The following is a 12,516-nucleotide window of genomic DNA, read 5'->3' as shown; positions in this document are numbered from 1 at the left end:
TCCGTCTTGAAATCCTGAGCGATTTCTCGCACCAGACGCTGGAAAGGCAGTTTGCGGATCAGCAGCTCGGTGGACTTCTGATAGCGGCGGATCTCTCGGAGAGCCACGGTCCCGGGCCTGTAACGATGGGGCTTCTTGACGCCGCCGGTGGCTGGGGCGCTCTTCCGGGCGGCTTTAGTAGCGAGCTGCTTCCTCGGGGCTTTACCTCCGGTGGATTTACGAGCGGTCTGCTTGGTTCGTGCCATTGCTGCAGTTTAGTTGCTTTAAGCTACGAACGTTGACTGTAACGATTTTTGCAACATAGCTGCTTTTAAAGCATCTCAGGATGGTGTCGCGAGGGTGCAGAAGCTTGTGATTGGCTGAAGTATGACGTCTGCGCATGACTGATAGCCAATGACTGCGCGTTTCTAGTTTTCAAACAGACGGAGGAGGGACTGTGTGTTTCCCGCTCAAAATGCTTTGTTCTGTTTACATCTTTCGCGAGTAAAACAAACGCTTCGTTACATACACATTATTGCTCCTCTTTATACTCTTTTTGGTCGATTTCTTTGTTCACATAATGTCTAATGATTGTGTCGAGCTCGGATTGAAACAATATACAATATTTTCGCCTGAATAAAAGCATTACAACCACCGGTCTGTTATAGAGAATTATTATATATTATTATATAGATCAGTGATTACAACCAAACAAAAACTACCTACCCTTAAATGAACAGCTTATTAAATGGTCTTGTTGCAAGATCATGCACTGCTAATAATCATGTTGGATTAGTTGTTGTTTTTTTTCGTTTTGAAATGTTGTTGTATGCATTTGTAATTTTTATTGAATTTATTTTATTTTCTTAAATGTGTGTGTATATATATATATATATATATAGAATTTATAGAGTTTTAGCTTTTAGTTTTAATTACTTTTTCTTATTTGTAAGTCGCTTTGGATAAAAGCGTCTGCTAAATGACTAAAAGTAAAGTAAAAAGTAAAAATTCCTGCAGAAATTGAGAGTTTGCCATCATTGATTTGAATGTGTTTATCAGTTTTGAAAGCAGTGTTAGGATTTGAAAAGAAATGTGCTTAAAGTTTTGTGATTTTTTTTTGGGTCGTTTTTAGATTTTGGGGTATGAATGACAAGTTTGTGGATTTTGAAAAATGTGGCCATTGAACGCATTGCCGGAAAGCAATGAAAAACGATTCAGTTTGTTTAGCATAGACTTCTGTAGCGCTGAATGTGTGAATAGTTTTGAAAATGTGGCTTCAGTATTGAAATATGCTTGTTAGCAAAAAAATAAATAAAACACCAAGATCGACTTTTTTCTGAACCGTGTATTTTAGAAGTTAAACACTCATTGCTTATACGTTAAACAATGGTTTATAGCTTGGTTTGAATAACCAACGCACAACTTGTGCTGACCAGACTGTATAAAGCAAATAAATGCGCTCTGTAAGAGATAAAATGGGTGGCTCTAAAAAGAGCCTTTGGGTTTCAACCTTGAATCGGTTTACTTGGCTTTGGCGGGTTTCTCGCTCTTCTTGGGCAGCAGCACGGCCTGAATGTTGGGCAGCACGCCGCCCTGAGCGATGGTCACTCGGCCCAGAAGTTTGTTCAGCTCCTCGTCGTTACGCACCGCCAGCTGCAGGTGACGGGGAATGATGCGGGTCTTCTTGTTGTCTCTGGCTGCGTTTCCAGCCAGCTCCAGGATCTCAGCGGTAAGATACTCGAGCACAGCCGCCAGATAAACGGGAGCTCCGGCACCGACGCGCTGTGCGTAGTTACCTTTGCGGAGAAGCCTGTGAACACGACCGACGGGGAACTGCAGTCCTGCTCTGGATGAACGACTCTTTGCCTTCGCTCTCGCCTTGCCACCGGTTTTGCCTCTACCACTCATAGTTGGTTGTAAAAACGTATATGTTTGCACAGCAAAAATTAACAAACGAACAACGCTCTACTGTATTTAAAAGAGCATGCGAGTCGCCCATTGGTTTAGAGTCTGTAAGATTTCAAACCAATCACTGAGCTTCTCTCCAACACCGACCGCCGAAGCCACGCCTCCACAGCTGGCGGTCGGATTGTGAAATATATATTGAAAATAATTGCCAAGGCAAAAAGCATTTTAAATAATGTTTTTACCCTAATTAAATTAAGATATATGATCTATTAAAGCTGTTGATATAAAAAATATGTTAATAACTGTCTAAATACACAGTCAACATGTAAAACATTGTGAGTCGAGGAAAACTCAGATATACTCTTCTATTTTATATTTTTGTCACCTTTTTTATTTGCACTGTGTACTTCAGATTTTAGGCATACTCAGTCATCTTGCTGTCTACAAAAGTGTTCTGATGACACTGAACCTGTGGGTCTAATCAAACAAAATAATGATTTGGACAATAGAAGAGATGTTGAGCTTTTTGTTACATGGTGTAACAGTCATGGCATCCATTTTGACGGTAAATTAAACTGGAGAAAGAACAGAGGTTGTCTTTAAGAAAACAGTCAAGATGATTATTTCTGATGAAGTTAAATTCCATTGGTATTAGTAGAAAGCTTCTTATGTCTTCTATCAGGGAATTCTGACCAGTTTTCTGTTATATGCAGTGCTCTGCCGGGGAGCTAATATCACTGTGGATGATAAGAAGAGGAATAATAAAATGATCAGAAAGGCCGGTTCAATTATTGCTTTTACTACAGATTCTCTTGAGGTTTTTGTGGAAAAGAGAACAAGGGCAAAATTGAAACTGATTTTGTACTTTGAAGGACATCCACTAGATGGTATTTTTAGTACTTCAGAGTTCATTTAGTGGGAGATTAGTAATGCCTGTGTTCTACAGAACGATTTATAAGGTCTTTTATCTGTACTGCTGTGTGTAATGTGTATATGAAATAATTGTGTTGTTGTATTCATTGCTCAGTTATTTATTGTGTTGACTGCAGCTTACAACGGTGGTGAATGAGTTGTTGATGGATTGTGATGTTGTTTCATTTAATGTGTTGTTTTTAAAGTACAATGGTGGTACAAATTAGTTACGTTTCTTAACCTAAACCTTACTTCCACAAAATAAATTGCTTTCTTTAGAGTTAGTGGGTGGCTCTGAAAAGAGCCGTTGGGGAATAAAACAGTGTTTTTTTACTTCTTCTTGGGAGCTGCCCTTTTAGGCTTGGCAGCTTTAGGCTTTGCCGCCTTGGGTTTTGCAGTCTTGGCCTTTTTGGGGCTCTTGGCTGCTTTCTTAGGCGCTGCGGGCTTCTTTGCCTTCTTGGGGCTCTTCGTCGCCTTCTTAGCGGCTGCAGCGGGTTTCTTGGCCTTCTTGGGCGATTTCTTAGCGGCGGGCTTCTTTGCCGCTGCGCTCTTGGGCTTCTTGGCAGCAGCGGGTTTCTTGGCCGCGGGCTTCTTCGCTTTAGGAGCCGCTTTCTTCGCCGGCTTCTTCTTGGTCTCGGTTTGCTGCTTGTTGAGCTTGAAGGAGCCGGAGGCGCCGGTTCCTTTGACCTGCACCAGGGTGCCTTTAGTCACCAGGCTCTTGATGGCGAGCTTGATGCGGGAGTTTTTCTTCTCCACGTCGTAGCCGCCGGCAGCGAGAGCTTTCTTCAGGGCTGCGAGAGACACGCCGCTCCTCTCCTTGGACGCAGACACGGCTTTAACGATCAGATCACCGACAGCTGGACCTGCTTTCTTGGCTTTAGCTGCAGACTTCTTCTTGGGTGCTTTGGCCGGCGGGGCGGCAGCAGCTGGGGCGGTTTCTGCCATTACTCTCAGCGGATTTACAGGTGTTCAAACGCTTAGTTCAGCAATGAGAAGTGAGCGGGCGGCGCTGCGCTCTTAAATAACACATGAGAACCTTCTAGACTCAACCTGCCCGCTTGAAGTCTGTGCGCCATAATGAGCGCCCCACGCTTGTGTTTTCTTCCCTTTACTTTTGGGCAAAACTGAATAGGTAAAGTAGTTTACGGCAGTAGAATCAAAGTGAACAACAATCAGATATTTCCAGCTTCCTTTGGAGACTAAAAGACGCGACGAGGAAATGTTTATGTTGTCCCTATCAGAACGAATCAAAGGCGAGCAGCAGCCACGGGGAAAACCCGCGTGTAAATTTGATGCTATGTTTAACTGAAAAGTTTGATAAATACTGAAATCGTCCTCTGTGAGTTCAGCAAACAGTTTGAAAGTCACTTTAATGAAATGAGCATCACTGAGGGACGTGTGAAGTGTTTCATACAGTCTCTCTTTTGGCCAGCTTGAAGCACATACTAGGCCTCATCCGGAGGCTTCCAGTCTGTTTCTGACTCTCATGTCACGCTTGTGTTTTCTTCCCTTTACTTTTGGGCAAAACTGAATAGGTAAAGTAGCTTACGGCAGTAGAATCAAAGTGAACAACAATCAGAGATTTCCAGCTTTCTTTGGAGACTAAAAGACGCGACGAGGAAATGTTTATGTTGTCCCTATCAGAACGAATCAAAGGCGAGCAGCAGCCACGGGGAAAACCCGCGTGTAAATTTGATGCTATGTTTAACTGAAAAGTTTGATAAATACTGAAATCGTCCTCTGTGAGTTCAGCAAACAGTTTGAAAGTCACTTTAATGAAATGAGCATCACTGAGGGACGTGTGAAGTGTTTCATACAGTCTCTGTTTTGGCCAGCTTGAAGCACATACTAGGCCTCATCCGGAGGCTTCGAGTCTGTTTCTGACTCTCATGTCTGGTCCTCATCTTTGGTCAGCAGAAAATCTGTGGATTTAACTCAGTTAACCCATAAATCTATGGAAACAAAAATGTCTGTAATGTACATCTAATTCACGGAAATATTAATTATTAACCCAATCAGTTACAATACCTATCGAATTAGTAACATTAGTATGAAAGTAATAAAACTAGGAGACACTCTGGGCCTTTGTGCCAATTCCAGTGGCTCATTTGATCTTTTTACCTCAAGATAAAATCTACATTACGGCAGTAGAATCAAAGTGAACAACAATCAGATATTTCCAGCTTCCTTTGGAGACTAAAAGACGCGACGAGGAAATGTTTATGTTGTCCCTATCAGAACGAATCAAAGGCGAGCAGCAGCCACGGGGAAAACCCGCGTGTAAATTTGATGCTATGTTTAACTGAAAAGTTTGATAAATACTGAAATCGTCCTCTGTGAGTTCAGCAAACAGTTTGAAAGTCACTTTAATGAAATGAGCATCACTGAGGGACGTGTGAAGTGTTTCATACAGTCTCTGTTTTGGCCAGCTTGAAGCACATACTAGGCCTCATCCGGAGGCTTCGAGTCTGTTTCTGACTCTCATGTCTGGTCCTCATCTTTGGTCAGCAGAAAATCTGTGGATTTAACTCAATTAACCCATAAATCTAAGGAAACAAAAATGTCTGTAATGTACATCTAATTCATGGAAATATTAATTATTAACTCAATCAGTTACAATATGTATCGAATTAATAACATTAGTATGAAAGTAATAAAACTAGGAGACACTCTGGGCTTTTGTGCCAATTCCAGTGGCTCATTTGATCTTTTTACCTCCAGATAAAATCTACAATTTTTACTCATCAAATACAAAAACATTGATGTGTCAACAAATCGCTCATTAACAGATACACAAACCTTTGATATTCAACATAATACAATGTCTAAGACCACTATTTTCTAGACTTCAGTACCAGTCCAGTTTAACTTGTCTGTCATTTGCATGTAATGCACAGCTTAATAGAGAATGGGAACCTGACGTCGGCAGCGCAGTGCATTCTGGGACTTTAGGACACCGACACTGCAGTAGCGACTGGGAAATAGTGGAGGTAGATGCTAAAATGTGTATTATACAGTTAAAAACACATTAGAATGGAGAACGCTTGCTCAAACTCAATGAAAATAAACAACCAAATGTGGCTTTGTCCTCTGTATTATTACAGTTTAATAATTTCTGATCCGCTTGAATATGTACTTGCTCACGCCATGAGTAATGTATGAAATCACGTTTAGAAATGTTATTTGTGATACAACTTGTTTGTGATCACTGCTCATAAGCAGCGCTCATTTTATTCGTTGTTCAGCTTCTCTCGCTAAGAAATTGTGTATTTCTTTGATTTAAGTCCTTTAAAACATATTTGGTGTAGCGCTCCCACAATACAATTAATTTCAGAGCTGCATTTCAGAGGGTAATGCTGTTATGGTATCCCTTTAATGCTTTACATTAAGACATTGGGGCAATAGGATGATATGTGTTGATTAATACATTACCAACCGGCTGAGATCAAGCAATATTGTGTTTATTATTTTATCTGGCATATATGTCAGTGCCACTTAGTTATTAAAAACTACAAAAGAGAAATTATTTTGGTCCTGTGTGTGTTACGATAGAAGGCGGCCGTATGATTTCTATGAGTATATGTGACGTGTCCTGGTCACATGACGGAGCGCTCGAATGAACACAATGGATTCAAATATTAGTACATTTATTACATTTTAACGTAAATCCAGACGTTTTTTTCCTCTGGTGATTTGCATTTGTTGTCATTGTACGCTGCTGAGCGTGTCCTAAAACATGGCGGCGACTACCCAGAATGCAATGCGCAATGACGTAGATTCCAAAGCTCTATTAGCTTGTCCTGATGTGTTTGGTTTGAGTTAGATCTAAACTCTATGTAAATATATCAAACAAATGTTGTAAATTATATTGCTATTTTATGAATTAGCATTTAATAGTAGTTAAATCAAAATATAACAAAATGACAATGTGACGTTATTTAATTATATGATTCATTATAAAGCTTTTTTTTTAATAGTGTTGCTAGTATGACATATTGTCAATTAAAATATTGTCAATTAAATATGTACATATTCATCTCTCTCATCTGCTTTCTTGGCTTTAGCTGCAGACTTCTTCTTGGGTGCTTTGGCCGGCGGGGCGGCAGCAGCTGGGGCGGTTTCTGCCATTACTCTCAGCGGATTTACAGGTGTTCAAACGCTTAGTTCAGCAATGAGAACTGACCGGGCGGCGCTGCGCTCTTAAATAACACATGAGAACCTTCTAGACTCAACCTGCCCGCTTGAAGTCTGTGCGCCATAATGAGCGCCCCACGCTTGTGTTTTCTTCCCTTTACTTTTGGGCAAAACTGAATAGGTAAAGTAGCTTACGGCAGTAGAATCAAAGTGAACAACAATCAGAGATTTCCAGCTTTCTTTGGAGACTAAAAGACGCGACGAGGAAATGTTTATGTTGTCCCTATCAGAACGAATCAAAGGCGAGCAGCAGCCACGGGGAAAACCCGCGTGTAAATTTGATGCTATGTTTAACTGAAAAGTTTGATAAATACTGAAATCGTCCTCTGTGAGTTCAGCAAACAGTTTGAAAGTCACTTTAATGAAATGAGCATCACTGAGGGACGTGTGAAGTGTTTCATACAGTCTCTGTTTTGGCCAGCTTGAAGCACATACTAGGCCTCATCCGGAGGCTTCGAGTCTGTTTCTGACTCTCATGTCTGGTCCTCATCTTTGGTCAGCAGAAAATCTGTGGATTTAACTCAATTAACCCATAAATCTATGGAAACAAAAATGTCTGTAATGTACATCTAATTCACGGAAATATTAATTATTAACCCAATCAGTTACAATACCTATCGAATTAGTAACATTAGTATGAAAGTAATAAAACTAGGAGACACTCTGGGCCTTTGTGCCAATTCCAGTGGCTCATTTGATCTTTTTACCTCAAGATAAAATCTACAATTTTTACTCATCAAATACAAAAACATTGATGTGTCAACAAATCACTCATTAACAGATACACAAACCTTTGATATTCAACGTAATACAATGTCTAAGACCACTATTTTCTAGACTTCAGTACCAGTCCAGTTTAACTTGTCTGTCATTTGCATGTAATGCACAGCTTAATAGAGAATGGGAACCTGACGTCGGCAGCGCAGTGCATTCTGGGACTTTAGGACACCGACACTGCAGTAGAGACTGGGAAATAGTGGAGGTAGATGCTAAAATGTGTATTATACAGTTAAAAACACATTAGAATGGAGAACGCTTGCTCAAACTCAATGAAAATAAACAACTTGACCAAATGTGGCTTTGTCCTCTGTATTATTTATTACAGTTTAATAATTTCTGATCCGCTTGAATATGTACTTGCTCACGCCATGAGTAATGTATGAAATCACGTTTAGAAATGTTATTTGTGATACAACTTGTTTGTGATCACTGCTCATAAGCAGCGCTCATTTGATTCATTGTTCAGCTTCTCTCTCTAAGAAATTGTGTATTTCTTTGATTTAAGTCCTTTAAAACATATTTGGTGTAGCGCTCCCACAATACAATTCATTTCAGAGCTGCATTTTAGAGGGTAATGCTGTTATGGTATCCCTTTAATGCTTTACATTAAGAAATTGGGGCAATAGGATGATATGTGTTGATTAATACATTACCAACCGGCTGAGATCAAGCAATATTGTGTTTATTATTTTATCTGGCATATATGTCAGTGCCACTTAGTTATTAAAAACTACAAAAGAGAAATTATTTTGGTCCTGTGTGTGTTACGATAGAAGGCGGCCATATGATTTCTATGAGTATATGTGACGTGTCCTGGTCACATGACGGAGCGCTCGAATAAACACAATGGATTCAAATATTAGTCCATTTATTCTAAGCAAGTGCAAGCAGCTCTTTAAAAATGTTAACGTAAATCCAGACGTTTTTTTCCTCTGGTGATTTGTATTTGTTGTCATTGTACGCTCCTGAGCGTGTCCTAAAACATGGCGGCGACTACCCAGAATGCAATGTGCAATGACGTAGATTCCAAAGCTCTATTAGTTTGTCCTGATGTGTTTGGTTTGAGTTAGATCTAAACTCTATGTAAAAATATCAAACAAATGTTGTAAATTATATTGCTATTTTATGAATTAGCATTTAATAGTAGTTAAATCAAAATATAACAAAATGACAATGTGACGTTATTTAATTATATGATTCATTATAAAGCTTTTTTTTTAATATAGTGTTGCTAGTATGACATATTGTCATTCCCTTAAAATATTGGCAATTAAATATGTACATATTCATCTCTCTCATGAGTGTCGTTTACTGGGATTCTGCTTTGTCTGTCATTGGTTATTCAATTGTTCAACTAAATTGTAAAAAATAAAATGTTAAATAAGATAGTTTATTTTTTTTTTATAAGAATTATAATATTTTACATTTTGTGATAAAAAAAAAATAAAATAAAAAAAAATATATATATATCACGCACACAAGCACTCAAGCTCTGACAGGTTGGATGGGAACAACAGGCATTTCCAGGTTTCTCCAGAAATGTTCCCTTGGGTTCAAGCGCAAGCTCTGGCTGAGCCACTCAAAGACATTCACAAGAGTTTTTCATAAGCCACTCTTGCTCGCGGTGTGTTGAAGGTTCAAAAGGTGAACCTTTTGCCCTGTCTGGTGTTTTGAATGCTCTGGACTAGGTTTTCATTGAGCCTCTCTCCATATTTTTGCTGTTGAACGATGAGCAGTGCCTGCTTTCCTCCATTAATGATGCTTGGAACTGATTTTTTATTTATTTATTTTTATCAAAATTCCATGTGGGTTTTCATGTGTCTTCACTGAGATTATTTGAGTCTGGCCAGACCACCATAAAGCCCAGATCGGTGGAGTGTTGCAGTGACACTTTCAGTTTGCAGTGACATTTCTCCGTTCTCCATATATGATCATGGAGGTCAACTAGAGTGACCATTAGCTTCTTGGTCACCAGTCTAACCAAAGCCCAAATAAAAAAAAATATATATATATCACGCACACAAGCACTCAAGCTCTGACAGGTTGGATGGGAACGACAGGCATTTCCAGGTTTCTCCAGAAATGTTCCCTTGGGTTCAAGTGCAAGCTCTGGCTGAGCCACTCAAAGACATTCACAAGAGTTTTTCATAAGCCACTCTTGCTCGCGGTGTGTTGAAGGTTCAAAAGGTGAACCTTTTGCCCTGTCTGGTGTTTTGAATGCTCTGGACTAGGTTTTCATTGAGCCTCTCTCCATATTTTTGCTGTTGAACGATGAGCAGTGCCTGCTTTCCTCCATTAATGATGCTTGGAACTGATTTTTTATTTATTTATTTTTATCAAAATTCCATGTGGGTTTTCATGTGTCTTCACTGAGATTATTTGAGTCTGGCCAGACCACCATAAAGCCCAGATCAGTGGAGTGTTGCAGTGACATTTCTCCGTTCTCCATATATGATCATGGAGGTCAACTAGAGTGACCATTAGCTTCTTGGTCACCAGTCTAACCAAAGCCCTTCTCCATCGATTGCTCAGTTCACTAATTTAGGCTATTTATAGAACGTGCTTTGCGGGCGACTCAGAGACTACATGCGGGCTACCAGGTGCCCACTGTGTTAGACATTTTATTGAGAAGTGTGTGCCTTTTCTATTCATACCCATTTGATTGTATTTGCCACAGATGAACTCCACTCAAAGTATAACAAGTGTCCCAGAAAGGGTGTGAATACTTACGCAGAATAATTATCTCAGAAAATATGAAGAAATGGTCAGTGAACGAATCTGAACGAATCATTTTAGTGAACGAACTGAAAATGAACGAATCTCTTGAAAGAATCAATTTCCAACACTAGTGTACAGTTTGTTAATATTGTGCAAAGCATACAGTCATAGTAAACTTCATCATTCAGCTGAACTGTGCACATTTGTTTTAGACACTTCAGGTCTTGTTTAATTCATGTGATAAACGCATGTCCCTGCTGAGCTGTGGGCTATGACTAATTTCACAGGCAAAGTAGACAAAATTACAATTAGGCCTTTGTATCGCCTTTTTTTTTTTTTTTACAAATAAAGCTTCATATTATGCGAAGGATACGGTCTACAACCTATCCTGCAGTTATCATGGTGAGATTAGGTTCTTTCAATCTAAAACAAACAAGAATCGAAAACAGTGAGAACTAGGAATCGGACTCTATTCCAAAAATTTCGGAATCGAACGGTCCTACTTAAAGTGGTTTAACAGAAGGAATCAACATAAAACGTAAAAGAAGTACAAATACTGTAGAAAACGCACTTTGCCTTTAGATTTTAAAAATGTATTTTATCATCAATAAACTACGCAAGTCATCTCTACACCCAATGAATCTCACAACTGTCAGTGGAGCTCTTTTATCGAGAAAGTAGGCGGCTCTTAAAAGAGCCTTTGTGTGTGAGAGCTGGAGTGTCTTCTTTCCTCCCTTCGCTGCGGTCTTAGTGACGGCCTTCTTGGAACCTTTCTTAGGCGCGGACTTCGCTGGTTCAGGCATGATGCTACTGATACCAGGTTGGTTTCACAAATCAATACGTTTTCCGTTGATGTTGTGCCTCTCTGTGATGGTACCACGAGGCTACGCTCCCTTCTAGATCTCAGGCTTCTGCAGGGGGTGTAAATTCGTAAGAGTGAGTGGAAGTAGGAGGGTGCTGAGCCTGTGGCTGTTCTGTATGCAAGCATCAATGACTTGAATTGAATGCGAATATAAATCTCATTTTCGCTCTTGTCTGATTTGTGTGCAGTATCACTCCTGCTCTCACCGTCGTATCATACTGATCCAAAAGTCTTCACTCTTGTCTTTGTTTTATGATGGGTAATATAATAACATAGCCTAACTTTGTGCTTTGTACACCGTAATAGCACTTTAAGAAATCCAATCTTGAGAATCAATTACAGATTAAAAGACAACGGAAAATAAATGTGGACAGCTTCACTAAAACGCTACTCAGAAGTAATTTTAGAGAACATGTTTTATGGTCAGTTAGTTACTTGTGCAAGGTTGTTAGATTTGTTTATCATGCAAAACCTTACGGTGATGCGTAGGGCCTCCTTTTCCGAATAATGCTTTTCTGTGGATGAAATAAAGAGCCTTTCACACTCGCTTAAAGGACCTAATAGAAACCAACGCCACGTGACGCGGCGCCCCCATACTACAGCATGACAATGAAATGTGCTATCCTGCAGAGTATACGTACATGCTAAGAATAAATGGTATTGACACTGTATTATGGAAACTAGCCTTTATATAAAAATAGATTATCAGTGTCTGCGTGTAAAATTATACATTAAAACTATACATTAAAACAGAGCAACAGAAAACACTTTAAATAAATTAATTTATCGCAAGAGTGCAACGATGCCATCTATTCACTAAGAACAGGATTAAAACTGAAACTCTTTAAGTGCAATTTATGTGGCTCTTAAAAGAGCCTTTGGGTTCCGTTATTGGTGATGCAGCGGTATATTTAAGCGCGCTCTCCGCGGATGCGGCGGGCCAGCTGGATGTCTTTGGGCATGATGGTGACTCTCTTGGCGTGGATGGCGCACAGGTTGGTGTCCTCAAACAGACCGACCAAATAAGCCTCGCTGGCCTCCTGCAGGGCCATGACAGCGGAGCTCTGGAAGCGCAGGTCCGTCTTGAAGTCCTGAGCGATTTCTCGCACCAGACGCTGGAAAGGCAGTTTGCGGATCAGCAGCTCGGTGGACTTCTGATAGCG

General features: G+C 40.0%; 4 protein-coding genes across 4 annotated transcripts in view; all 4 read right to left on the bottom strand.

The window, feature by feature from the left end:
- The window catches only part of LOC107745485 (histone H3), a 1,874-nt gene extending 1,593 nt beyond the window's left edge, over positions 1-281 (bottom strand). Inside the window, exon 1 of the mRNA XM_016559373.1 lies at positions 33-281. Within this exon, the coding sequence (XP_016414859.1) occupies positions 33-245 (213 nt within the window). The 5' untranslated portion in view covers positions 246-281. The remainder of the gene's footprint in view (positions 1-32) is intronic.
- LOC107745490 (histone H2A-like) overlaps positions 1-1,907 on the bottom strand; it is a 12,115-nt gene extending 10,208 nt beyond the window's left edge. Inside the window, exon 1 of the mRNA XM_016559377.1 lies at positions 1,490-1,907. Coding sequence (XP_016414863.1) covers positions 1,501-1,887 — 387 coding nt within the window. The 5' untranslated portion in view covers positions 1,888-1,907 and the 3' untranslated portion in view covers positions 1,490-1,500. The remainder of the gene's footprint in view (positions 1-1,489) is intronic.
- The window catches only part of LOC107745494 (histone H2B), a 29,120-nt gene extending 17,811 nt beyond the window's left edge, over positions 1-11,309 (bottom strand). The window contains exon 1 of the mRNA XM_016559383.1: positions 11,250-11,309. Coding sequence (XP_016414869.1) covers positions 11,250-11,294 — 45 coding nt within the window. The 5' untranslated portion in view covers positions 11,295-11,309. The remainder of the gene's footprint in view (positions 1-11,249) is intronic.
- LOC107745483 (histone H1-like) lies at positions 2,890-3,891 on the bottom strand. Its single transcript, XM_016559371.1, has one exon. It carries the CDS (start codon positions 3,742-3,744, stop codon positions 3,130-3,132), a length of 615 nt encoding a protein of 204 aa, XP_016414857.1. The 5' UTR covers positions 3,745-3,891; the 3' UTR covers positions 2,890-3,129.
- Positions 11,310-12,516: the final 1,207 nt, after the last annotated feature.

The sequence above is a fragment of the Sinocyclocheilus rhinocerous genome, unplaced genomic scaffold (genome assembly GCF_001515625.1).
Source record: "Sinocyclocheilus rhinocerous isolate Xijiao unplaced genomic scaffold, SAMN03320098_v1.1 scaffold3851, whole genome shotgun sequence".
Lineage (NCBI taxonomy): Eukaryota > Metazoa > Chordata > Actinopteri > Cypriniformes > Cyprinidae > Sinocyclocheilus > Sinocyclocheilus rhinocerous.
Note: the sequence above shows the minus strand (reverse complement) of the source record. Positions and strands in the feature narration are given on the sequence as shown.

Bases quoted from the DNA above. Each gene is read 5' to 3' on its own strand.
- LOC107745483 (XM_016559371.1), bottom strand. From the start codon at position 3,744: ATGGCAGAAACCGCCCCAGCTGCTGCCGCCCCGCCGGCCAAAGCACCC.